The sequence below is a fragment of the Varroa destructor genome, unplaced genomic scaffold (assembly GCF_002443255.2).
Source record: "Varroa destructor unplaced genomic scaffold, Vdes_3.0 BEIS01000001.1, whole genome shotgun sequence".
In the NCBI taxonomy this organism is placed as follows: Eukaryota; Metazoa; Arthropoda; class Arachnida; order Mesostigmata; family Varroidae; genus Varroa; species Varroa destructor.
In genome coordinates, this window is record NW_019211454.1 from 37,845,199 (window position 1) to 37,872,236 (window position 27,038).

Below are 27,038 nucleotides of genomic sequence, written 5' to 3' on the forward strand. Positions count from 1 at the left end.
CTATCTGTTAGTCCTTAAAATCTTCTTCTTGCAAAGCTTAGCGAAACAAAGTAGTTGTGTGCTTACTTACTCACCTTTTTTTAAGTTTTGTAATTTATTTCACTCAAACTTTTGTGGTCTGCCATCAATATAACCTCTCAGAGGGTTTGAATTCTGGTTTCGTAACCCAATCACCTCCATATGATATCTTTGTCTAGGAGCTGACAGCATTTCTTCGTACGCGCGCACATCCTATCTCCATCGATTCTATGCAGCGGCTTCAAAAAACGCTCAAAGTCGGTCAGAGGAAATACCCCCCGCACCTTGTCGAAGTTGAAGCGATCCAACACAAAACGACGCAAATCTTTCACAAGGTCTATTTCCCCGACGACACCGACGAAGCTTTCGAGGTTGACTCGGGCACCCGTGCCAAGGACTTCTGCTCGAACATCGCTCATCGGCTTAGCCTTCGTTCGCCCGAAGGGTTCTCACTATTCGTCAAGATAGCTGATAAAGTTATCAGTGTACCGGAAAACGACTTCTTCTTCGATTTCGTTCGGCATCTAACCGATTGGATACGTAAGGCGCGACCCACGAAAAATGGTGAGAAGGTCTCTCATATAGTATAGAAAATCTGATGTTATCGATTTATGATGAATAATGCACTTAATCAATGAAAACGTTCGCTGGAAAGCTTCTACTGTAAAAGAGAAAGACACGTACGCCCATTTTTGTTCATCCGCTAATCATAAACCAATTGGCAGGTTTGAAAGCATTAAGATTATTCCGATAGTACACTTGTATATAATTGTATATAACCATTGTTTATAATCAAAGTATTAATAACCTCCTTACTATGTTATTTTTAGATGTCATCCCTCAGTTCACCTACCAGGTGTTCTTCATGAAGAAGCTATGGACGCATACGGTACCAGGGAAGGATCGGAACGCCGATGTAATCTTCCACTATCATCAAGAGTTGCCGAAGCTTCTTCGGGGCTATCATAAGTGCAGCAGAGAGGACGCCGCCTACCTGGCTTCTCTCGTAAGTACAGCGCGTACATTGGTGACCTTCTGTACGCAGCTCGATTTCACAGATCTAACCTTTATTTTCCTAATTGCTCATCAGAAAATTGGGCGCATTATTCAAAGCAATTTGTAATTGGGAATGTTTCAGAACCTACTAATAAATAACATAACTAGATCGTCGCGCCAAACCTTTGAATACTAAGATGCTAACGGTTATGGGTAATTTATACAAAATTGACTCCGCCGGTTTTTCTTTTTAAATTTAGTTAGTGCATCATATATAACCTAACTTGTGCTTCTTGTGTCATCTAGACTATATGTTGTATACGATGAGCATTAGCTCATGTTCGTTTTTTCTTTTGCGGCGAATCTAGGTGTTCCGAGTTCGTTTCGGAGATGGGAAGAATGAACAGCAGGCGATACCCTCGCTATTGCGTGAGTTACTCCCACTAGATTTACTAAAAAGTCAGTCAGCGTCGGATTGGAAGCGCGCCATAATCGCTCAACTAGCACGCCTACCCACAAACATGACAGCCGAGGATGCAAAAGTAGCCTTCTTACAGCATATCTATCAGTGGCCAACATTCGGTTCGGCCTTTTTCGAAGTAAAGCAAACAACGGACACATCCTTACCGGATCAGCTTCTGGTTGCCATTAATCGACACGGCGTTTCGTTAATTCAGCCTTCATCCAAGGACATTCTTGCTACGCATCCATTCACGCGCATCTCGAATTGGAGCAGCGGAAACACTTACTTCCACATGACCATTGGTAATCTGGTGCGTGGAAACAAGCTCCTCTGTGAGACGCCATTGGTACGTTTAAACCTAAATGTTACATCGGGGAGATATATTATAATTATCGCTAAAATCAGTTTTCTGACCTGCTTTTCCTCTAACAAGACCACCTGCACAAGTTCTTCTAGCATGCATTGCAGTTTCAACGGAGCCTTATTATAGTTATGTCATCCGACATCTAACTTGAGTTTTACTTTGATCTGTCATGCTTTTTCAGGGTTATAAAATGGACGACCTATTAACATCGTATATCTCGTTGATGCTTTCAAATATGAATAAGCAGCGAACGGTCAGAGGGGCAAAACAGTAGGTGATCCAAGACAGAAAATATTTTGGAAAGAACGACGCGTTCTTTACACTTGTTCTTCAAGTTGCTGTTCGAGTCCGAGTTAATCGAGATCGTCCATTTCATCGTTAGCTGGACTCGTTTATCACTCCTCAGTCTTAAATCATTTATAATCTGCTCATATCAACCTCGCCACCATATTAAGTTATCGAGTCATTTTTAAGTATTTGGATGTTATTACTACGTGCAAAATCCGCGCCTGCGTTAAAAATGGCTAATTATGATTAGTATAATTAAAATTAGCGATAATAATACGGCAGTAGCCATTTTTTGATGAAGACGTTACAAAAAATAACAACTGAATGCTTATCGGAAAAATTGTGTACTTGCGTTAAAGAATAGTGGAAACTATTAGTATAGTTATTATTATTGTTATTATTATTATCAATTAAAATGGACCAGCTCGTGTCGAGCCAGAAAGCCCAGATTAGCGTAGACCTAAGATTCTACATGTAATAACTGCGAGCTCGTGTTCGATACTTGCCGCATAAAAGAGCTATTTCAAGGTTCAACAATAATTGACTTGGATGACGATTGGAATGGATGAAATGAGTAATAGCAGTACGTCGACCACAGTAATTTATTGCATGTGATACAGGAATAGATAACTTTACCTTACAAATATAAATAGATCGATACATTTATTGATATAAGAATAGAGTTTAACAATAAAGATTTCTTAGTACTGTGCGTGTACTTTCTATCCGAATTCATTCGTACATTTATACCATTTCTCAATTAGAAGATATCTACTAGTGCGATTATGTTATATAAACAGACTGTGACGAAAATGGTATTTTTCACATTGTCACGTTTTAGATCTATGTTGTTTTCATAAGAGAGGTTTTGTGCGATATCATTTCCTGAAGTTCTAAGAACGGGTAGTGGACTAAGGTTTGACACCGCATGAAGTTACAAAACATAACCTGTATGACTTACCTGAGCCGTAATTGCGTTTTGTTGCAAGCGCTAACACCACTCACTGCAAAAGATTTTTCAGTCTGTGTATTACCGAAGTAATATGTGGAACACCCAGAAAGCGATATTCCGTATAAGCAATGAGTACTGCCAAAAGGCCAAAGGATAATACCTCGTTAAGTTCATGAAGTCAGGGAATCTCTAGATTTAATCGGAGCACATACAGTTTCTCGTTTGTTAGGTTCAACAATCTAATAAAGATATCTGGCTAAATTGGCCGTAGCTTCAAAATTACTCGATATTTACATGCTAACAGGAGAAAAAACTGAACGGTGTAGGAAGAAGTGAGATTCCACTCGCTCAAATCATCTTTAACGACAACGTCCAGATATATCTAGCTTTATTGTTCTCATGAAGTCATATAAGGATTAAATGCGCCACACGGCAGGCTGTAGATCACGCCATTACTTTAGTTTCGGGTGGTACTTCAATTTAAAATTAAATACTTGATTACGTAGAAAAACTTCAAAAAAATTATTTTGAAAGAATTAATATGTCAGCTGAAGCCTACGGTATCTGTTTAATGTTGAAGAACGTTATTTTTCTTCAAACTTCGCCAACCTAGCCCAACTGAGAAATTGCAAACAGTTTTCTCTGATTAGACCAATTCAAATTATTTTACTCTTTGTTTATTCCTATGATTTGTAATTATAATTAAAATTTACTTTAATCTTGATTAGGGGCTAAAGTAACAACAAATCTAATTCGTGTAAGGACAAAGTATATTTACAAAGTTTTATTTACGACACTACCTCAAAGAGTAGTAACTATTACTTTTATTGGTATATAGCATGACGGACGAAATTAACTAATGAAAATAGCATTAATTATCAATAGCAAAATTTTAATAGAAATGAGAGAGACATGAGGGTAAGAGCAACGTAGTAACTATGATCATAGTATTCATGTTCATGCGCTGTTAAAGTGGCAAGGTTGCCGGTGAACGGGGCCTAATGAAACATGTTACGTGCGGCGGAAAATATACACACAATAGGGCTAGCTACGGATGAAGATGTCGCTCCCCTATATGCTAAGTCACTGTTTGGCTTACAGCCTCTAGCCATGATGATATTCAACCCAAATTTATCTCGAATCAGCTCCCTGTTTTTACATGCATTTTTCCGTTTTCATGTATATATATATATATAACGCCTTTTGTCCCTTATCATCGTGCCATGAATACTATAGTATTATTATTTTTATCCTTTTTTACATAATGAGTCTGCTTGCATGAAGCAGCACCGATAGAGCATTGCTGAAACTTATGAAAATCGTTTTTGTTTCAGTGTTACTGTCATTTCATACTGATAATCATATTTTGCTGCGTATCCTCGTTTGGGTGCTTTTTTCTCATGTGAACGTTGAGATCACCTCGGAGTGTCGATTGAAAGTCGCAATGTTGACACTTGAACGGTTTGATGCCGAGGTGACCCATTATATGTCGTTTCATATTGGACGGAAAGGCCATTGTCTGTGGACAAAGCAGACATTGATGCATTCGTACCCCGTTGCTATCAACGACCATCTGTTGGTGAACGTTCACTAATTCATCGAGATTCGATTCCCCACCATCGCGTTGTTCTGCTCGAATTAGGCCTGCCTCGATGCGGGCAAGACCCTCACACTTTCGACTGTTGTTAGCGCTGGGGTTTTGAACTGATTTCATCGCACCTCCACCGGCCAAGGTGGCACCCTCTGCACTTAATGGTGGTCCGGTACCAGCTATTGTAATGACCTTCCCAAGTCCTGATACAGGAACTTCGCCAGTGCCGCTCGTGGCTACGGTTGTCGGTGGTCGCGACCGAAGCGCCACAACATCGAAACGACGCCGTTTTGATTGGTTCGTCCGACACAATCTACTAAAATCGTCATGCAGACAGCAGCAGCATGAAACTTGTAAGAATACAACCAACTGTACAGATAAAACGAAACAGTATAAAGCGCAGTAATAGCCAGTTGAACCTGGCTTCAAATTCATTAGTGCATACCTTCCTATTTAATCGAATCGACGAAGAATATCCTTTTAGTTTTTTTACTCAAGACACAGAAATAAATATCAAAGACCGAATTCGAAGGAGGTTACGTTTTCCATTTTTTGATTAAGTGTAAACTTACATTCTTTCCACTGGCCGCTGTGTGAACAGTCGTGGGGTTGACCGCTGATCGAAGTTAGCTCTTGAAGAAATCACTATGGTACGCAGCCCCGACGAATGTTGTTGACTTCCACTGTGCGACGCCGTTACCGAAGATCTTTTTACTGGCGGAGCGATAGCTACTGCCAGATCATCCGTGACGAACGAATCTTCTGGCACATGGCCCTCCAGAGACTGCACTTGAACCAGTTCTTGACCTTCTGTAATTACATCTGAAAGATCAAAAGTCGGAAGAGTAATAAGGTTATATTAGACCAATTAGATTTTTAGAATTTTAGACGAACTCCTAATAGCATTCGTTGAAAATGCTTTATTAAAGTCGTGCTACTGCCATTTAGCAAACTAGCGCATGAGTAAAATGAAGTAGAAAAACACGACTTTCCACTAACATTGCAATTAGGACATAATTAGAATGTTCAATCGACCAGAACTTTACTGGTGGCTGTCTTAATTTGCTATAAATACGTACTATTTATCCTCAATAGTGTGCCAATAGTGAAGTGCTTACTACATGTGGGAACGCGTGCTATTGGCTTGAATTTTAAAATAAATACATTTAGTTTTAGATGTTAGTAGTTGATGCAGCGATGATACAGCTCCAAACGCAAAACTTACGTTTGGAAAAAAAATTAGGATACTTATTATTAACACGGTGTACCGACGTTTGTTGTAACCTTGCTGTCTGTGACGTACCAGATGCCTCAAGTTGGGATGTATTCGCCGTTGTAGTTGCTTCTGTGGTAGTCGTCGCAGCTTCCCTTGTGCTCGTCGGGGTATCAGCAGGATCCACATAATTGTTCATTTCTTCGACGTGACAAACCGTGCCTTCAAACGAATTCGCATCACTTCTGCTGCAGCTTTCTAGTTGAGTACTGACGGTTTGCCCACTTACATCGGTCTCCTCATCGTGTCCCTCCGGGCCACGAATAATACTCACCAATCGCAGGACATTTGCGGCTTTAACAAAATCCTCAAATATCGATGCTTTAATCGCCACCTGCAAACAATGTTTATCATGGGTTGACTGCAATAATTTGCTAAGTTACACCACGTTAATAATTTGAGCGCGATTAAACAAATGAGTCAATGGTGAGTCAACGTAGTTCTATATGCATCAATGGAAACATCAATAGAAGTTTTGATAGAAGTGCTGGCCAGTATTATTGGTTATGATTACGTACCTTTCCATGATACATGTAATCAACAAGACAGCGTAATGTGTCGATGTCCAGGTCTAGTAGAACAATAACAGGACTTTTGCAAGGATGCTGAACTAGCACATCCTCTAAAAATTTACTCTGCGCTGCCATCACCACCTGCAAAAATGTAATTTATAGATTAAAATCTGTGAAGTCAGCAGAAAGTGGCCGTCGAACGTTCGAATGGTAAAGCGACAAACGTAACGCACGTTTTTTTTTTAACTGTATAATATTTTATTTTACACATGATCTTTTTAACAGTGCCACTGTGCTCATTGTCAAATTCAATACGCATTACAAATATTAATAGTTTTCTTTTTGATACTCAACAACTGAACGGATCCAGCTATATCTGGCTGGTACCTTTTAACAGAACATCTTGCCAATCCTATTTTCCGCAAAGCCATAATTAAATGTATCGTAATACTGGACATGATAATTGTTTATGATTCGCATAGTGCACAAAACTGACTCTATTTCTGATGAATAGAATCTACAGTGCATCCATGTTAAAAAGTGAAAAGAATATCTAAACTTTACATACTAACAGTAATCTGATTATGACAAAGAACGAACATACTACCAGACAACTAGCGCTAGGCCAAATTAAGCGTTACACGTTACGTATTTTTTTCGGTTGTCTACCTACAGCCCGAGGACAGAAACATCGCTATATTTCACAAAGCGCTGCAGAGACCGGGACTATGAGTTAAAAAGAGATATTATTTTTCTCCTAAATCTGTTCACTTTGCAATACATTTAATTTCAGTTAATGTTAACCAGTCGTAACAATGTTCTATGTGCTACTTTATCTTGCTATGGAAATACAGACAAGCTCGTTCTTTTATGCAACAGGTTCGGGAAAGTAGAAACCTTCGGTTCTTTCCGTACGACCACCATACTGCAGAGCTACAGAAATCTGCAAGAGCTGGCAGACTTGATTGAACTCCATGAGCAGTGGAAAAACGTTCTCCATGGCTAGATATTACGACTTCTTTGATTTTCATATAAATCCAAAATATTTTTTCGTATTTCACGTCCGGTATTTAAGCCGTTAGGCATTATTCCGGATGGCTGGCTCCTAAAGCGAGACGAAGGGTGTCCATACCCAAAGTTGAATCTAGGCCACCGCGTGTTTCTATTTAGCCCGCCAACACGTTCCTCACTGCGTTATCACGGGGACAACAACATACGTAAGAAAGAAACGAAAACCTCGAGTATTTTTCCTGAGCAATCCAGTGTCTCGCTCGCACGAATTACGTGTTAATAAGCATCGAACCAAAAAGTCAGCCAGCCATGCCACAAATAGCGAGGCCATGGAGATCGTGAGTCGTGAAAGTATCACTAGGCCCATTTTATATCCTGAACATGTAGATACAAAGAGCAGTTGATGACTGAAGTATAATAAATGTTCGTTCACCTGAGTGTTTACCTTCAAAAAACGATCGTACGAAAGACAGAAAAGTCATCCCAGTGGATTAACGTCTTGCTTCTTTAAATGGCCGAATCTCGTGCAGATATCAGGTGGACGCCGCTTTAACTTTTATGCTTGTCCTCAGGTCATTTCCGTTTCCTACGTGCTTGCTTGGACCAGAGCTCACCTGCCAGGTAGGCAAGCAGGCTTAGATAGAACTGACCTCCATACGTCGTGCGCGCCGAACGCTACATCAACACGCCAATTACTTGCGGTGACAACAAGACTTATAAACAGTCTCTCTGTCTCATGCGCTAATAAGCCAGACGTAAAGTATAAAGTAATCGTCAAAGACAAAGAGCCGCGCGAACCGCACACTTCATTTCAATATCCAATTGATTCGCGTCCTCATTCCTCTTATGTAAACAATTCTGTTCATGGTTTGGCACTTACTGGGGCAATGGCGGTCAATTCCTGCCCCTGTTGTAACCAACCCATAACATCAGCCCAGAAACGCGGGAAAATCTACAATGTTAATAAGGATTTATAAACATTAAATAATTTTAAGAACAGAAAATGTATGGTATACCTTGTGTGCACGCACAGAACCATTTTTGCACACTAGCGTCGTATCCATAAGCTCTCCAGCCGCGTATAGTTCTTGCATCCGTTCGGGCAGCGTCGGTGACGCATTACTTTCTACTAGATACTCATACGTGCCCATGTTTCTGCAATAATAATTATGGAAACCTGTATAAGTATGATCATTATAGGTTAACGAAATAAGTAATTGCTAGTAGTATCGTAGAGTGCCGAATACCTTCTAATTTGACTAGTTCAGAATTTTTTTAATTTAATTTTTAAAACAAAAAATTAAGTAAAGCTGAACTTAAATTTTCTTACTTTTACTATGATAAATAATATCAAGCATGTACAGTATTCGTATGTTAAAACATTGCATGTAGCTTCCAAATAGCGAGTTAAGTTATAGGAAATCTCATTAATTATACACATTAATTTATGAACGACTGCCGCGTTGTACAAGGTGGAAACCCGGCTGGGGTACGAAAATATATCTAGTTAATTACTGATCTATTTTACTAACAGCCTAGGTTTCTAATTCTTTGACTTTTTTTCCATTCGAGGAACCTTGAAAGCTCGCTCTAAAGGTATGCATAACCATATCATATTGCAATACTATGTTAATAGAACAAACAAATATCAAATTTTCCCATAAAACATCGTTTATACTTAGCAGTAAACGGCACAGACAAAGCACACCCACGTGTCTAGTAAATGTCTTAATTTTACGCAAAAATATAAGCATTGACTCTTAGAAGAACATAGGAGAAACGTGCATAATCAGTTCCGAAAAAACGCGGGTAAAATAATTCTAGCTATGAAATATTGTATTATTATTATTATTATTAGGTGTGAAGTAATAATCTTGTCAACAGTCTATTCTCGTAAATAAAACAACACTATGCCACTATGCTAAGAACGCAAACGAAGAGAAATAAATCACTTTGCTACATACATGTAAGTTCAAAATTAAATTGCCCTTTCTAAATCAGTACAAAATATTTATAAAACAGTTCTATCAAACTCAACTATTGTTTGTGTATTAATTTAACTCAACGTACCGGGTAAAGAACGTGCCGCAAATACAATGAGATCTTTCGCTCTTTTGAGCAATTTGTTCTTTTCGGAAGGTTATCCACAGGGTGTTGCACGGTTAAATATAGGTGTGAGATTCATTCAATTTAACTTCACTTCTCAAGGCGGCTCCGGCTCGTTGTGGGCTGTTCGTTTATTTATCGATTCATTTTAATACGGTCGAAACATCATTTGCTGCTAGACGACAGTTTGCTCATCGTGTTCGTCAACTGTCTTCAGACACTGTTGAATACTGAAACGAGAAATTTGTATTTTATTTTCTAAAAATTCGACGCCAAGCCCTAATTTTTCCGTACATTTCACGATAATTCGAACACGACGAACTTCGCCAGCGTAGCTTTTGTTTACTAGGTCCCAGCTGATGGCTAGCTCCTTTTGATCGAAGAAAGCTGGCTTGTTGTTGATCGAACAACATTCGGCAAACGCCCGGGCTAATTCAAAAAATGCGTAAATAAAAGCGGCACAGCATAGATACAGGCTAGTAAGTATATGTACATATACAAAGGGAAAAGTCATGGTAGTATTTATCGTATTTGTAAACGACAACAAGATACTAACTCCTATATAAAGCTGGGCGCGATTTCTAGAAGGATCCTGTTGAGGAGCTATTTTATACTTGGGTCTCACTACCGAAGTAATACAAAAGTTCTCATATTGACAAATATTACACAATAATTTCCTTATCTAGTTTAATTTTCTACAAAGTTTTTTACTGGTATATAATATCACAGCCTCAAAAATACTAACTGGACATAGTGCTCTATTGTTTTTTTACTTTGCACAAAACTCGACAATTCATTCATTCGTTTCGTAGGGTAAACCCTCGGTGGCACGGGTTGGCGCGCTCAGTCAACAGATGATTAGTGCGAGCTTGTTCTACTGAATGTTTCTTTATTCTCAGTCTTGTTCGAAAGAATATTTGGTAAAGTTCGCAGCAGAATAAAACGGGCTGGTGGTTTTTATAAAGTGGAGAATTGTTGTGAGAAGATGTCACGAATTTCGAAGCTCAGTATTCGCGGGATCCGCGGGTTTGGACCAGAGGAATCCGATACACAGGTGCAAAGGAGCGCTTTATACAAATAGATTTCTTTAGCTGAAGTTATTGATTTGGCAACCCAACGAAAAATTTTTTTCTGTGGCTAGAGTTTTGAAATTACTGTAGGATGATAATTGTATACGCTTTATGTCTAATCCCTCATCCGTTGGCGATACACTCCTGCTTGTGTCCTTAAGGACTTGTAAAACGCACAGCCTGAATGATCGTAATAGCTAAGTGTTAGATGAGCATTAAGAAATACTATTAATATAATTAATGAATAGTATTGTTAAGTTACGACAAAGAATAAACACTTTATCACAAGATATATTCACATGTTATATGTACTCACCGATAGCTATTGATTAACTAACTTATTAACTTTTGCGCCGCCAGTGCTAAAGTGGGCGTGAAGTGCGAGTCGTGGATGAAAGCGGAACTACGCATCTGCTAAAACCAGCCGTGTTCTTAGTTTTCTGGTGTAAAGCTAAAAGTAACCAACGGCCTTCAAAAGAGAATGAAAAATGTTCATCAATAGCAGGCTGTGTTGTTGCTCTTTTGTGACAGCTATGTCTTGACAATTGTCCAGCGCATAAACACGATTTCAGATTGTGTTCAAGCCGTCGAAGACTCGATGTTTTGTATTAAATTAAAGTATATGCTATAGTAGCCTGTGAAAAATTAGCCATAAGCGTAAGCGGTTCTTCATTTTCTAAGCAAATTGCTCTGCACATATACTTGATATTAACATAAATTTTGCATGTTGTAGCGGATTACGTTTACTCCGCCTCTGACGCTTATTCTTGGTCACAATGGAGCAGGAAAGTCTACCATAATTGAGTGCCTTCGGATGATGACCACGAGCGATATGCCACCAGGTCAGGGGCAGTGCTTCATTCATGACCCCTCTCTATCGGGCAAGGCGACCACTCACGCGAAAATCGAGATGAGGTATACACTTTTCTAAAATTTCATTTTGCTAGAACACCTAAGTTTTGCATTTGTAACATAACAATGAGCATTACAGCAGGTTCTCAAAAATACACCGTTCCGGGTCATATTTTCGCAGATGGTGTCGCATTTAATGAGTTCGCACTTAACAAGTGTCCGGTGTCTACAAATAGTATATATAGCTTTCTCATAGTTGTGCTGCACTCCGCTTCTATAGACCGAATCTTACAATGGATCAAGAAACGCGATAAAGAATTGATAAAAGATATTATTAAAGCGGGTGAAAAAAGAATCACAGAATATAACGACAAAAGCCGTTGTTATATATATATATATATATAACAGTAAGCATGGTAGCGTTTATTTTTCGCTTTTCTATGTTGATACACTTTTGCTGTATAGGTTCCTCATTTTGGGTGGAAACGATTGGTTAATGTACGTTATTGATAGGGAAAATGACAGGCATAACAACCGCATTCCAACTAAGAGCCTAGCACATAAAGAATCTCTCATGGAAAACCCTAAATGTGACAAATAAAACTGAATCGTCTTTATTCCTTTAATTGATTCTAGACTGACAGACGCAAAGGATCGGTCATTCGACGTGTCCAAGATTTTCGCGTTAACGCGAAAAGACAAAACGTTTAAATTTAGCACAACGGACACGACGATCAATAACCTTGAAAACAATCAGAGTATGGGATCGAAATGTTGCGACGTAAACTCTTTCATGTCTCAATCTCTTGGTGTGCCGAAAGCTGTTTTGCAGAATGTTATTTTCTGTCATCATTCCGAATCGGACTGGCCTCTAGGAGAAGGTATGTCTTTCCAAATGATGCTAAATAAGAAATTAATGCATCATATCAATGATTATTACAGCTAATTAACTGACAGACTCGTATTCTTGTACAGCTGGAACATGGTGTCAAGTGAAACACAAGGTCAAACTTGACTTCAAATTAAAAAGCTCTGTTAAATTGTCATTGAATCTGAATAGTTTATATTCCAATATATAAAATAAGTGAAAACTCACCTTAGCGCTTTTTTAATTCATTCGAATTTTCAGATAAATAGATTAGTTCGCTGTCTGTAACTGTCAAAAAATTTCTGTAAGATGAGCCTTACTGTTTCATTAAATAAAGCGTACATTTCTGTTGTTTATTTTCTCAGGCAAGGCACTTAAGGAACGATTTGACGCGATATTTTCAGCGACAAAATACGTCGAAGTGCTAGAGGTATTGAACAAAGAAAAGAAGGAAGTTAAAGCTAAAGTGAACGAACTCGAGGCTTTAAGGAGGCCTATAACGGAGAAGTTGTGAGTAGAAAAGAACTCTAACTAAGGAAATGCTAATATATATAACTGCCCATGTACGAATATATGGAGCGTAGGGCAAAAGGCTTTTTGACAGTTTGAGAGTTCTTGTTTTCACAGTATATGTGTGTGTTGTATACATAAACTATATAACATTTATCTGTGAAGTGACTTTTTTGTGAATTGCCAAAAGACTTTTGCCTCAAACTATGTTATTTTGTTAATAGCAATTCTTCGTAACTATTAAATTCAATAGTATAGATAGCAAAACATTAAATAATGAACATGGAGCGTTAATGTTGGTGTCTTGTCTTTAAACAAGAGCATTTTTGGTCACTTCAGAACAAACTACAAAAATGATCTTCAGGCCATTACTTCGAAGAAAAGCAGACTGGATCAACGGAAAGCTGAATTGGACGCAACGCGACGACAAGAGCAAGAAGTCAGCAAGGAACGAGCTAAAATTGATCGGGAGGTTAGAATTTATTAGTACCAAAGCTTTGTCGATAACCACAATTCAAATTACTATTAAATCTAAATATTTCCTGCAACTTACCGTGCAGTTTCATTTTGCTTATCGTGTTGCTATAGTTGACCTTTGTTGGTCGCGTCGCTAAGGGACTCCTTCCTAGTCAATAGGTCTCTATATTAGCATTTTACTCTTAGCTCATTTTAAAAACTGCTAGACGAAATCGCTACAATATGAAATAGTTACGAGTATAAGCCGCTAATGACAGTCTAGGACGGTGAGGCATTTTAATGTTAACATGTGTTTAATTAAACAAATGTGAGTCTTTAAATACTTTACGAGAGGGAGCCTATGGAGTAACCAATCAGTGATAATTACTTTTCGAACATTTTATTATCTGTTTTATTCCTGTGATGATTTTGACTATGCTGTACTACTCGTCATTGGTAACTGGACGCAGTATCATGAGTTCGCAGCCCTTGAGCAGGAATATGTGCGACGAGTTGAAGAGTACAAGTCATGCAAAAACAGACTGGATGAGCTGCAGGAGGGCGTCCAAGAAGTGATGGACTTGTCAAGAGAAGAGCTTGAGGAAGAGCTTAAAAACTTTGATCAACGAATGGCTGATCGCAAACAACAAGTCGAGCAAAGTAAACTTGAACTTCGTAAAATGAAGGATGCCAACGAAAAAAAATGGTCGGAACTTCGTGAAAAAGAGTCCTCACTCGGTTTGTATCTATCTTTATTATTGTCTCAATACGGCTGATTTACTAAGAGGTTCGACTGTTGCTGACAGGAGTGTGGGTTTTGTATGGATTTGCAGTTCGTCTGGAAGGAGAATACCGGCAGCATGAGCAAGCGATTCAAAAAATGTTAGCATCCCTACGGTCGCTCAACCGAGCGCTTGATGCTAAGGTCGATATCAAATCTGACGATTACGCCGAACATAGAATTGACGGACATGTCAACAGACTTGACGAAGTCATCAAAACGGTTTGTGAATTTCACTGCTTTCAACCTGGGCTGATCAAAAAACGCGGCGTTTGGAAAGAGCAGTATGGCGAAACGTACGCGGCTTAGGGTTTTGTTTTTAAACTGTACAATTGGAAATATATATACAGATGCCTGTATGTACATGTTTTGTTGTGGCAGGCGGAAGGCGATTTGGCTGCAAAGAAGAAACACTTTTCTAAGGAAATAGAATCACTGCAGGCGAAAATCCGGGATGAAACTGAACAGAAAGCATCCTATAAGGTATGTAATAGAGCAATTTGATTAATAAGAGTGAATGAATATGAATTAACTTGAGACTCGGCAGTCTTGCCCATTTAACATATAAGCTTCGTTTCTTGCGCTCCTGCGACCCCTTGTTTAACGATAAAACATAGTAATCATCGTATTGCAACTGTGTTTGTATCTTTTACTTATAGACCCGGCTAGATTCCTTACGCAACAAACAAGATGAGCTAATGATGGAAATGGCTCTTAAGAATCAGGAGTTAAAGGAGGTAGCCTCCATTGGAGTTAAGATGGACCAGTTTGATGAAGACATTAGGAACATGAAAGAATCCGTTGAAAAGTATGATTTTATCTGGTTTGAATGCTTTTCGTGCTTAATGAATATGGGCATTTTCTATCCCGTTGGGGTTAGCGTATGAAAGAACAGGATTCGATGACAGAAATGAAACAAGTAGTCCGCTGGCATTTTTTATGTAATATTAGTGTTTCTTTCATCGTGCGCAGATTGAAGAAAGTAACAAGTGAGTCTGCCCTTGAAAAACTGACTCAGGAAATTGAAGATATTGCCTGCAAAGAGTCCCAGTTCAACGAAGAGCTCAACAGCGCAACGAAAAACAGCGCCGCACGAAACAAGATCAAGACACTTGAAAATCAAGTATGCAAGTTTTCCGGGATCAAATGGTGTCAAAACGCATTTCGAGAATATATTAGCGTAGTTTCTCCCATAGACAGTTATTTTAGAATAATTTGATATGTAGATTTAATAAATTATACCTCGGATATTTGAAAATAACATTATTTAGTTTGTTCTTACAATGCAAATAGGAAACAAATCAGTAAGCTAAGGTCAACTGCTGAAGCTACAGTTAAATTTTTAGATCAGCAAGAAAGCGAAAGCTATCAACACCCTGAAGCTACGGATGATACGTGAATTAAAAGAACCGTTTGCTGCAATGGAGTTGCAATTTCCCTCTAACGAATGGGCTCGCGTAGTAAAGGGAGCTCGATCAACTCTTGACGATGAGGTTACTCAATTACGAAAAACTCTGGAGGCAAAAACACGAGAAATGACAAAGGTAAAGGTTTAATATTTAGTTATCATAACTGTTGCATGATAGTAGCGTCATTTCGAAATATACGGCATTGTTATCGCAAATTCTAGTTTTTTTTTTCTCTATTTTTAATGTTTACGTTTCGTTTTTATCGTTTTGCGTAAAGGTTCTACAAATGACAAAGTTTACTCGTTGAGCTGATATTTTTGGTACACGCGATGCACCAGCAAAGACAAATTCGTGCTAAGAAGTTCGAGTACATAAACGTGCAAACATAAAAAGTATTTGCTGACTTTTTTCGCTTTTGTGTAACTTACTATGGCGGTATGCAGTGTCAAACCGAGCTTGACATGGGCGAGAAGGAGTTGACTAAGTTGCAACATCGACTAAAAGAACTGCGAGACAAAATTGATGATGAAGTAGGCTTAGAGCGTACGCTCGATGAAACCATTATCGAGACAGAAGAGCAACTTAACGAAATGCGCAACCAGGATAGCATCTTTATCGGAACACAGCACATCTATACACGGTCAGTTGAAAGAAATAAAAACAAATATAAACTGCCGTTCTCACTTTAGGCTAATTTATTAAATATTAGCTACTTTAAAAGCACGCGGTTGTTCTCACCGTATAAAAATTCAAAATTTTACGTTTACAACCCGACTAAAAGCGCCTTAAATACTTCATTGGCTCTCGCTTTTATTGGCTACTGTGGTTTCTCCTTATAATGTTTTCCATACAAATTGGTAGATTTTGGTTAATAAATTCCGAATATATATTTCAGGTATAAGAAAAAAATGGCAGAACAACGACGTACCCATAGCGAGCAGTGCTGTCCCCTTTGTGAACGCTCGATGGTGGACTCCGAAGTTAAGAATCTTGACAGTAAGCTAGAAAGGTTGATGAGTGAGTTACCAAAGCTTAGGGAAGGCTCAAAAAAGGAAGTGACCGACCTTAGCGATAAGCTGGGAACACTCAATCTGCTTAAGCGGTACGATCGACAGCATCTGTATGGTTGCCATTCTTGTGGCTTATTATGATTTTTAGGTTTAAGGTCACCGTATTATCTGTGGCTGCAATGTAACGATATGAGATTAACTACTTTTTTGCAAGCGCTTTCAGTATCAATAGTTCGCAATGAGCAATATTGCCAGAGGCTATGTCCAACCATAAAACAGGTAGTTTTTATTGTTGTGAAGAAAGATAATGCAAGAATGATACTTGCTTTAGTTCAAAGCTAAAGATCATATCAAGAGAGCCTAAAATTACTCAGTCTCCAACTAATCTAAATGGAAATTTGAATAGCTTTACTGTTTTGGGGTTTAAACAAACCAAATACTAAAGCCAATCTAAACAGGTTAATAAAAAATTGTATTATTTTATCCCTAGGGATGATCAAGAAAAAGTAAAACTAGAAGACGATCAAATTCCAGCTCTCGAAAAACATGTCAGAAGCCTACGGGATCAGTTACGAGATCTCACGACACAGATTGAAGAATTGCAGAAGCAGCTAGAAATGAAAAGCGAAATGTCTGCAGCCCTCAACAGCCAAATAGGGTCCTGTGACATGTATGACAGTGGTGTGCGAGAACTGGATGGCTTACGGTCAGAACTCAAGAAGGAGCAGGTTGAGCTCGAAGGTACTTTACTACAAATCCGTGCGGATCTCTATGTTGGTGCAACGAACTAGTATTTTGAACCTATGAAAACTTCTGTTTTGGTTAAATCGATTTCAGCTAATATGTTTTATTCACCTCATTGCCATGATTCTCAGAATATAAGTACAAAACAGTATCTGCTTAAATTAAAGGAAAAATGTTTTAGTTCATGGTTTGCTTAACATGTCAGTTGGAGCTTAAAACTTAACTTTTGAAATGCATTTGAACATTGGAAAACCATTTCAGAGGATTGTCGTGATGTGGACGATGTTATGGTTGACATCAATGAAGCAAAGGAGAATAGGAAAAAGCTTGAAAAAGAATGGAAATCAAAACAGGATCAGATGCAAGAGCTGAATAATTTACAGGTATGGCATAATTTAGTCTTTGTTTGTAATAACATAAAAATAACGGGGAGTAAGGACGTCGAGTAAGTTAGAATTAATCGCCCATAACATTCTTACAGCGCTTTGATCATGCATGAATGTGAATACTAATAAAGGCCTGGTACTCTAACTGGCACTTCATAGGTGAAACTGAGTGAAACGAAAAATTCACGGTTAAAGCTAATTAATAAAGCCGGACAAGAAACGCAGATTAAGCAGGCACTGGAGAAGCTTGAAAAGGAAAATGTCCAATTGGATAAGGATTTGCCTGAAATTGAAGCTAAGTGTAAGTGAAATTGATTTTTTATTTTTTCAGTCATAGAGAGAAGATAATGATCTATTTGCACTGTAGGAAATAACGAAAAAGAAAGGGAACGTGCTTGTTTCTTTTTATAGTAAGCAAGGTGATAAAGTCGCTGGACGAATTGGAATCTTCGTGTTCGAAGCTATTGCGCCAACAAGAACGGCAGATCGAAGATCTGAGCTCAAAACTTCTGCGAGTGAAACAGGAGCGAGAAGATCTGAGTAAAGCACTTAGGAGTCTCGAAGAGTACGAGCAAAGCGGTAAAAAGGATAAAATGAATGCTGCTAAAGAAGAAGTAAGTCAGTACACTGTATTTTATATCCCATAACAACACGATTACTAGCTTACCTACGCTACAACAGGTAATCATATCGATTGTTTTGTGAAAGGGTGGAATAGAATTCCTTTGGTTATTCTTTAGGTTGTCAAACAAAAGTCAGTTGTAAAAGAAGCACGTAACGAGTATGAAGAGAAAGAAGAGCTCACCAGACAACTGGAAGTTGAGGTTAGCAGGGAAAGTAGCCGGCGGCGAGAACTCAGCGATAACATTGCCGTAATTGACAAGAAGGCTGAACTTCAAGTGCTTAAGAAGGAAGTCACTGAACATAAACAGCTACTGGAAGATCATAACCTTGGGTAAATACGAGAAAATATGTACTTCTTCTTGTTCTATAGTACAGCGCCATCAGCAGAACTTAGTGATCTCTTAGGGAGCAGCGCTATTCATTTAACGGAATATAAGCCTCTATATTTGCTGATTAGAACAACGCTGATGAAATATATAAAACCTATTTGGTGCACACCAGATTGACAATTTGGAATATACTGCTTTACTATCGTAATACGAACGCTAATTAGGTATATAAGCCATGCGAAACACGCGTTTTTCTGCAATTCTGATTAAAAGATGGTTCGATTATCGCTAATATCGTTGTACTTGTATTTCCCAGCGAGGAAAGTATATTGAAGAAACTGGAGCGGATCAAAGCTCAGCATGAAGAACTCAAAGGCCAGGAACTAACGAAGGCCTCGGATGTTCGCAATCTAGAGCAGACTCTGGCTGAGGAAGAGGCGAGAGCGCAACGTATTGGAGGAACCGCCGAGAAAGAATTTAAAGAGTGGCTTGCTGAGAATCTCGTCGAGAAGCAACTTTTGAGGGATATTGATATTGGATATGCCGCCCTCAACAAGGCTATTCTCGCCTTTCACCAGGAAAAGATGTCACTAATAAATAAAATTATTCATGTGCGTTGGAAATATACCGACTATAGCTACCCACAGCTGGCATGCATAATTGCTATACCGTTTTTGTTTAACTGACAAATCTGATCAAAGAAGAAATTCAGATCTTCACCAGAAGCGACTTGTATGATATATACATTTGCCTGGAGTGATTCACGACCTTCAGCTCAAAAGTCTCTTTAGAAACAATTATGGGAGCTGTGACGTACGCTCTTTCGATTTCGTAGGCATGCATTCTCCACATAAATCCCTCCGGCTTTGTTTCATTCTATTTCCACTTTCTTGTGAAAAAATATCTCAGTGGATGCTTAGATCTATAAGCATCCACTGACATATTTAAACACACGATTCATGCAAGACTGGTTTATCCTAACAGGCTAAGTACCGTCTCAATTACCACCTGGAAAATGTGGTCGATGGATGCATGAATAAATCGTTTCACTATCAACTTAGCAGCCTCAATTATAATATTACCTTCGGCATTACTTTTTAATTAGTTCGGGAAATATTTATTTAAGCCATATTATGCCATAATTTTTTTGTTAATTCATGGAATAGGTTTGACTCCCTCAGTAAGTTTTGTATCTATATTTATTATTTTTTTTTTACCTAATTTGCATTTCTTTAACAAACTTACCAGTTAAGTGGGATAAGTACGGCTAATGGAAACTTCGTTTCGTTTGTCGTGGGATCTTTGTTTTATAGGACCTTTGGATCAATGTCTATAAAGGCAATGACATTGAAAACATCGAAATAAAGTTTAACGAAGACACTGGTAGTACGTCGAAATCGACTACAAAGAGAAACTATCAATATCGAGTCGTTATGAAGCGTCAAGGTGGTATTGAACAAGACATGCGATCAAGATGTTCTGCTGGACAAAGGGTTCGTATTAAACTTTCGTTAAGAATAGTGATAATCGTGTACGAAATGTTTCAAAAAATGTATATACAGTTTTAATATTTATATCTTCAATTTATATATATATATATATATATATATATATATATATATATATATTGCAAAATAATTTATATAAAATATATAACTTTTTCTTACTGCAGATGTTTGAAATTATTATTAATTCACAAGCAAATATTTCATTATAGCACATTCTTGCTCAATTATGGCTTTTAAATCATTTAGTGTCATCGATTTTCTGACTTAGTTCTTAATTCCTAAAGTATCCCTTAATTCCTAAAAGAAAATCCATTGCCTTCGAGTCTAGAGAACGGGCAGTATATCCTATGGAACCTTTTCGTCTGACCCACCTGTTTCAAAGATTCTTATTAAGATATATGCAAGTATCGCGATGGTAGTTTGCATATCCTGTTTGAGATAAAATTTGGAATGTATATCTTCCATCACAACATCTTGAACTGCGATTGACGGCTATTTTGCTGATGCCAAGCTCACGACTTGATTGTCATATCGATTTTTGAATAGGTGTTTCGCTATAACTCTCTAATACTGTTTCTTGATTGGTAAAGCTGTTTAATGTTCTTGGTCTTAATCGAAACGTTTTTGTGAACATTCTTGAATTGAAAAGTTGCATCCTTTTCGATATCATATTTTATTTGAGTGAATATAAGTCACGTAGGTGGACCTGCCTAAGGCTCCTGCAGTATCGTTATTTAACATCCACTACATTTTTTACTTCGAATAGTATTTTAAAGCAATGTAAGCAAATGCTTTTTAATTCAAAAGTAAATATTGGTCCGCTCATTATTTACAGGTGATAACTTCCTAAAAATGAAGAATAATCAGAAAGTTATGACCCGCTAAACATATGTATAGTTTTGGAGTACCCTGTCTATTTATATATGATTAATTCTCACGAAATATTGACATTTTTTAATTTATAATGTCATAATTAGGTTCTAGCAAGTCTAATAGTTCGACTGGCTCTGGCAGAGGCTTTTTGTGATGGCTGTGCAATGCTGGCGCTAGATGAGCCTACAACAAATCTAGACCATGAAAATATGATGAGTCTTGCGGAAACTCTGGCTGAGATTGTTCGAAAACGGAAAACTGAAAAAAACTTCCAGATGGTGAGTACAGAATCGAGGGAGAGCTTAGTTTACTCAAATCTTTTCCTTTGAGTTCTAGTCGGTCTTATCCGCATGGGTACACACAATTGCTACACAAAAAGTTGGAAATTGCGTTAGATGTAAATACAAAAATTTGTTTCCAGTTGTCTCCATACAAGCTGTAATCTTCACAACTATTCACTAAGATTTTTAATTTGCAAAGAAGTGACGAGTTTCTTCATTTAAACACTGACAACATGACATGCTCAAAACTTATCTTTCAAGAACGCTGCTTTGTATAATAGCAAGCTATTTTTGTTAAATGAACGTTTCAGGTAGTTATTACTCACGATGAGTCGTTCGTTATAGCACTATCCAAGTGTCTACATGATATTGGAGAAGTGAGACATTATTACAAGGTTGAAAAGAACGAGGATAACCTGTCTGAAATTCGTAAACGGAATCTTGACTTTGAGGAATAATCATTTAACAAGCAACAGACAGTTGATCGGGAGGAATATAAACATTCCGAACCATTACATAGGACCTTGATAGACTCAACCAGGCTGGCAAACCATAATAATCGAACAGCATCTATCACTCCTATATATGCAGACATAATTAATTATAACTGGACATGGTGATTGATTCTAATGGCTTAGTATATGGCATGTGTAACGTTGATTATCGCCTATTGGCTAGGTCGATCAATTATTTCTCAAAGGATTAATTCTAGGAATAGTAGAAGCGTAATTCCATAAAATTTCAAATCACGGTTGGCCAAACTTTTTTGATTGATGCGTTGCTTTGAAGTGTTTTTATCATTAAATATGAATGAGGTACGATTTCTATAAATTGCGAACGCACAAACTAATGTAACATGAAGCTTAACTAAAAGCTATCTTAGCACGGATTATTGCTTTAGATACAATGCACCGACAGCCATCGTTCTTGTCGCACGAACTATCGATTTTTAATTTTGGACGATAAAGTAATTTTTGTTTCATACTTTGTTAAATCATTCATTAATTATACGAATTAAACATTAAATGCAAATAAATCTGTATGTATGCCACAAATACACGATTTTATTTCGTCTAGTAAATTTGTAGATGCAGTTGAAACTCCTACCACTAGTTACTAACAGCTTGTACTTATACCAGGTTAGAAAATCTTTAAGCTAACCAAACCCCTCTTCCTAATAAACGATTAAGTATATAGGGTATGGCACCTAAATTAGGACATATGTTAGCGGGCTATTTGACGGAACTGGCATTTGTTCATCCGTTACTTTTAACGCAAAACCAAAAAATCAATTCTTGCTACAGCTAAACAATACACCAGCCATGACGAGCAACAACTGGCTCAAATAACAATTGTTGGTAAACGAAAAAGTATTTTGAAAATGGCTAGTTAGTAGTTCAGGCCCAAATTGAAGCTGGAATCACTGTGAATAATAACTAGAGTGAGTATATGTGACTCCCAAGAATGACGTTTTTAGCGCATGCAAAACAATTAATTGAAATATCTGTTTTTATTCAGTTATAGTTATAAAAACAAAGCATGAAAAAAGCCACATATGTAACATATACGTATATATACCTTTTTCTTGTGCTACGCATGTTCATTGTATGAATAAATATATTTTAAGTCATTTTGGTTGTCATTATTGACGTCCACATTTTCTCATATGTCGCCTTTTTTCAGATAGTACTTTAAAGCGCTGTTTACTTCTAGTCATCTCGGCTTTGCAAACAAGACGTTTCCGGGTGTTACGTGAGATGATTGATATCACGGTTTTCCGGAATAAAGTAATAGTACATTTCAACGGGCTCAGTTTCTATATACGATCATTCCCCGATTGTATTTTTAATAAGTCCCGTAATTTACACCCCGAATATAGATCTTGAAAATTTTCATTGCAGTAACGCTTAACGATGGCGCAGAGAACTTCGTTTCTGGCTACCTAGAGCCAAAAAATTAAGTAATCACGGAGTTCGCAGTACAAAATTTGTGCAAAAGACTATTGAGGAGGCGCTTTTTTGGCTTGTTATCTCCATTCTGTGTTGTTACAGCGATAAGGGTAATTCCGAATTCTCGTGTTTCAAGTCTTATTTACTTCCTCGCATCTTTGTTTACTTGGCCATTGCTATTGGTTGTGATGTATGAATGACGTGAAATGGGAAGAACGTATGAAAGAAAGTAGGTTGGTAATCTATGCAGATGCTGCTTAAATTATAGGCCTACTCTTTTCACAATTGTAACATTTGAATTTTCCTCATTGCATATTTGAGTGTTTACTTTTGTGCGCCTACTTTTGCTCCTTTTGCCGTGTATAATGTGGGTAGATCGTATCCACGGTAATGATTTCACTGTTATTTGTTAACGGATATGTGCTTTTGTTAATGCAAGGATAAAGAAATTATCACTATACAAAACGCTAGTTGTAAGGTTTTTTAACCCAAGTGAATGATGCGTTTGGTCCTCGAACTACTGAGAAGTTAAGAAATGAGCTAATAATACTTTAGTGAAATTGTATAATATACCGCAAGACGTATTGGATTCAAGAAAGGGGAGCTTTTATTCCGATAAAGTTATCGTGACCAGACGACGTGTCAAGCATGATGTGCGTAGGGTTGTTCTACTCGGGATAAAATATATTTGTAATGACTGTACTAATTTTTACAGCGATTTATCGTTGCTTTTTCATCGAATTATATAGGTTATTCGTTGTTTGCATTGTAGCAAAGAAGCTTTACATTGAGGACTTAACAAAATACGCTCTGCTTAAATGAGCTAATACTTTGACACTTCCGACAAAATATATGGCAACCCTATTGCAACTGAACTCGCTTTTTTTTATACACAATTAGTACACTTTGTGTTGACAAAAAGTGACGATCGAGTTTCTTTTCGAAGTTTGAAAGTATGAGTTTGATTTTTAAATACTTGTGCATTATATTTGAGTCAATGAATCTCCATGTTGCTCTCGTATCGAATTTGCAAGCGTAGATTTTATAGAAGGTTCCTTTGGTGTTTGTTGTCTCGTTTAGTTGTTTAACGTACCATACAGATCGTTCAAAAGACAGCAAGTACATGCGGTCAATATACGATAGCAGGAAGCGCTCCAGAGGACACACTACCCCTTGTCCTTCTATGAAATGTGAAAACATGTTAATTTTAAAAGCTGACTCTCCTGTATGAAAATCATTTGCGATAAAAACGCTTTTTGCATGAACTCCTGTAAAAAATGTTCAATAAAAATGCTATTTACGTAATTTTTTGAATATTGAGAAGCTAATTTTAATAAGATATTATCGCAGTCAGTTCGAGTTTGTAGTTGCTTTGGGCAAAAAGTAAGCGGTTGCGTTTTTACATTGCGTTGAACTGCTTTGTAAGGTTATGTCGCGTCCTGAACATTTGTTGTTCCTAAACATGTTTCGTTGTTGTATCTTGTTAGCATTGTTTACTAAGGTACAACCTAATGAAAAACGTTGTACTTAAGTGTGTGTCAGCTAGAACCAGACAGCATACTGTACAGTTCAGACGTTCGGGTAAATAAACTGATAACACTGATTATTAATATATTGACCGTCATGAATTAATATGCAACCATTATAAATTATTTATACCGATTCTTTTTTGGCTAAACGCTAGTTAATGCAGTCTTGTTAGCGTGGATGAGATTTTCTACGATGTTGCTGATCAATGTCTAGTGTGACAACATGGCGCAGATTGCAAACCTACCCTCTGATATCATTTGGTGTAATCTGGTTAATACCAATGCAAATACAGGTATTTTGTACCTATGATTGTAGCAGAGTTCTTATTCAAGCGCTGAAGGAAAAAATCTACGCCATGGTCAAGCTGCTCATATGTAACTGGTAAGTACAGGCGATGATATCCACATATATAGTGACGACGTAAATAAAATTAGTGAATAAATGTCAGTCTTCTTATGAAATAATTATTTGTAAAGGCTTCGAGAGCTCTCAACGTCAAATCTCGCAATGGGCTTGTTGTGCTTTTCTAATTGCATATAGACAGCAACTTCAGAAACTTCTGGAAAGCGCGACGCTTCTCAAAGCTCGTGTTAGGTTCGGTAGATTACCATAAACATTCAGTGAGTTAAATGTGATGCTATGATTCTTCTATACGCAAGCGATATAACATATACGATATTAGGTAGTTCTGCAAGGCAAAGAATTGGAAATAGAAATAACGAAAAAGAAGAAGGGGCCAATTGATTTGATTAAGATTAATTAAAGCCTAACCTCATCCGTTCTAAATTAAGGTATTGCTTAGAATTTATTAATTGAATAGATCAATATCAGTTATAATAAAAATCAAAGAACTGCGGCACAACTCAAACAAATAACAAATTCAGGAAACAATAAAAAATAGAAGATGCGATAATGAAAGACGAACAGAAGAAATCCACTAATCTTTTTCATAGAACAGAATCAGTAGAGGAAATTCGCTTAGTAGAACCGATTTGAGAAGGGAAACAAAAACCTCCGTAATTTCAGGTTGACACCGTAAACTCATGTAATAAAATGCATTAGGTTTGAAAACGCTGCCAAAGTTTTTAAATTTACGTCACTAATGGGCGGAATAAAAGCAACTGGGTTAAAGCTTAATAAAAAATAAAGCTAACTATAGGAAGCATAAACCCCAGTGTACACAAAAACGAGTTACAAAGGTCTCCCTTAAAAAGCTTTCCCTACTTCCAAATCCAAACAATTGCAGCAATTCAAGTGTGATGAAATTCAACCAAAGGAAACCAGACTGTCAAATAATTTAAGCAAAAGTTAAGACCTCGCATTTAAAATACTGAAGTTTTTCACGTAAATTTATTTTCATATAATCTGATTAATAACATAATTGTGGATGAATCCACATATATTTAATGCATATAATCATTAAATAAAGAACCGTATTTAGCGCATTGCTGAAGTGGCGTGCAATATCCAGCGTCAATATTTTGTGTTCGGCAACAGTCTAAAAACATATGGATGTGTACTGCTAATTACAGTCGTATTGTGTGTTTAGCGCAATATCGATTGACTTGGTTACTTGCTGCGATATTTCGGTAATAAGGCTACTATAAAACTGCTTTTCACATAATTACTGCTATGACCAGAAAGTAGCTGCTGCAGCTACGCGGGTTAGCCTTTTATGAAAGTCTAACTGAAAACATGAGACAGCTCCATTTAGTTTAAACATAATACATGTCTAATGATATGTTATTAATATAAGTTTCTAGGTGCCTTGAGATTTGTTTTTAATCGTTTTTCATTTTATTGATTTTGGCGGGTACATTATATATATAGCATCCACGAACATTGACGAAAGGCTGTAGCAGACGAATATTTGTCTTCAGTGACTACCAAAACTGATAATTTCTTCTCAATAAAATAATAAGCCATCAGTAGCGAAAGGAAACAGGCTTCAAATATAAAAAAGAGGTCCACTGAATAGGACGAGATCGAGAAGACACTCAATGAAGTAAATGCCATCTATTTTTTAAATGCCACATCTTTTTTAATCACATGATCGCTGATATGGTTCAAGCGAACTTTTAATGTTCAAGAACTATCTAATATTTTATACTTCAAGAAATATTTAATATGGCTGGATACGTGTTGCAGCGGTTTGGCTGAGTGTAATAACAGATCGTGTATTTGTAATTAGAATCGGGTTTGATTAAAGTATGCGGATTTAGTCTGTCATACATCCTGATCTCATACATGACATACGTTAAGTTAATATGAAGCACTAAACCGA

The 27,038-nt window shown here is 37.4% G+C and overlaps 3 protein-coding genes across 16 annotated transcripts in view; 2 read left to right on the forward strand and 1 right to left on the reverse strand.

Annotated features, from left to right (window-relative positions):
* The window catches only part of ck (unconventional myosin-VIIa ck), a 71,127-nt gene extending 68,280 nt beyond the window's left edge, over nt 1–2,847 (forward strand). For all 10 annotated transcript variants that reach the window (XM_086978147.1, XM_086978146.1, XM_022815300.2 and 7 more), the window contains 4 exons: nt 198–582; nt 849–1,024; nt 1,383–1,823; nt 2,023–2,847. In XM_086978147.1, the coding sequence (XP_086834273.1) occupies nt 198–582; nt 849–1,024; nt 1,383–1,823; nt 2,023–2,115 (1,095 nt within the window). In that variant the 3' untranslated portion in view covers nt 2,116–2,847. The remainder of the gene's footprint in view (nt 1–197; nt 583–848; nt 1,025–1,382; nt 1,824–2,022) is intronic.
* Nucleotides 2,848–3,833: 986 nt separating this feature from the next.
* On the reverse strand, nt 3,834–9,946 carry LOC111252841 (uncharacterized). 3 transcript variants are annotated; one of them, XM_022811393.2, is made up of 6 exons: nt 9,539–9,946; nt 8,485–8,623; nt 6,464–6,598; nt 5,976–6,279; nt 5,245–5,494; nt 3,834–4,985 (listed from the first exon to the last, which is right to left on the reverse strand). In XM_022811393.2, exons 2-6 carry the CDS (start codon nt 8,617–8,619, stop codon nt 4,424–4,426), a joined length of 1,386 nt encoding a protein of 461 aa, XP_022667128.1. In that variant the 5' UTR covers nt 8,620–8,623; nt 9,539–9,946; the 3' UTR covers nt 3,834–4,423. The 3 variants fall into 3 exon arrangements, with proteins under 3 accessions (XP_022667128.1, XP_022667109.1, XP_086834283.1); XM_022811374.2 differs by having other exon boundaries at nt 3,834–4,988; nt 9,539–9,944; XM_086978157.1 differs by lacking the exon at nt 9,539–9,946 and adding an exon at nt 7,914–8,082 and having other exon boundaries at nt 3,834–4,988.
* A 445-nt stretch (nt 9,947–10,391) lies between these two features.
* LOC111252827 (DNA repair protein RAD50-like) lies at nt 10,392–22,332 on the forward strand. Of its 3 annotated transcripts, none has more exons than XM_022811347.2 (22): nt 10,392–10,628; nt 11,378–11,559; nt 12,133–12,377; nt 12,730–12,874; nt 13,214–13,346; nt 13,801–14,068; nt 14,164–14,333; nt 14,493–14,594; nt 14,771–14,919; nt 15,084–15,234; nt 15,458–15,655; nt 15,964–16,160; nt 16,416–16,622; nt 17,021–17,271; nt 17,536–17,657; nt 17,820–17,961; nt 18,072–18,274; nt 18,401–18,615; nt 18,930–19,224; nt 19,927–20,106; nt 21,099–21,272; nt 21,587–22,332. In XM_022811347.2, the coding sequence occupies exons 1-22, from the start codon at nt 10,560–10,562 to the stop codon at nt 21,731–21,733; spliced, it is 3,945 nt and encodes a 1,314-aa protein (XP_022667082.1). In that variant the 5' UTR covers nt 10,392–10,559; the 3' UTR covers nt 21,734–22,332. The 3 variants fall into 3 exon arrangements, with proteins under 3 accessions (XP_022667082.1, XP_086834322.1, XP_022667095.1); XM_086978196.1 differs by having other exon boundaries at nt 11,430–11,559; XM_022811360.2 differs by lacking the exons at nt 18,401–18,615; nt 18,930–19,224.
* Nucleotides 22,333–27,038: the final 4,706 nt, after the last annotated feature.

Coding starts and splice junctions, on each gene's coding strand:
- LOC111252841 (XM_022811374.2), bottom strand. CDS start 8,619: ATGGGCACGTATGAGTATCTAGTAGAAAGTAATGCGTCACCGACGCTG. Junction 6,280..6,463: donor ATTACATGTATCATGGAAAG/GTACGTAATCAT, acceptor CATTGTTTGCAG/GTGGCGATTAAAGCATCGAT. Junction 5,495..5,975: donor ATCCCAACTTGAGGCATCTG/GTACGTCACAGA, acceptor TTGATCTTTCAG/ATGTAATTACAGAAGGTCAA.
- LOC111252827 (XM_022811347.2), top strand. CDS start 10,560: ATGTCACGAATTTCGAAGCTCAGTATTCGCGGGATCCGCGGGTTTGGA. Junction 17,962..18,071: donor GCCTGAAATTGAAGCTAAGT/GTAAGTGAAATT, acceptor TTCTTTTTATAG/TAAGCAAGGTGATAAAGTCG. Junction 21,273..21,586: donor CTGAAAAAAACTTCCAGATG/GTGAGTACAGAA, acceptor TGAACGTTTCAG/GTAGTTATTACTCACGATGA.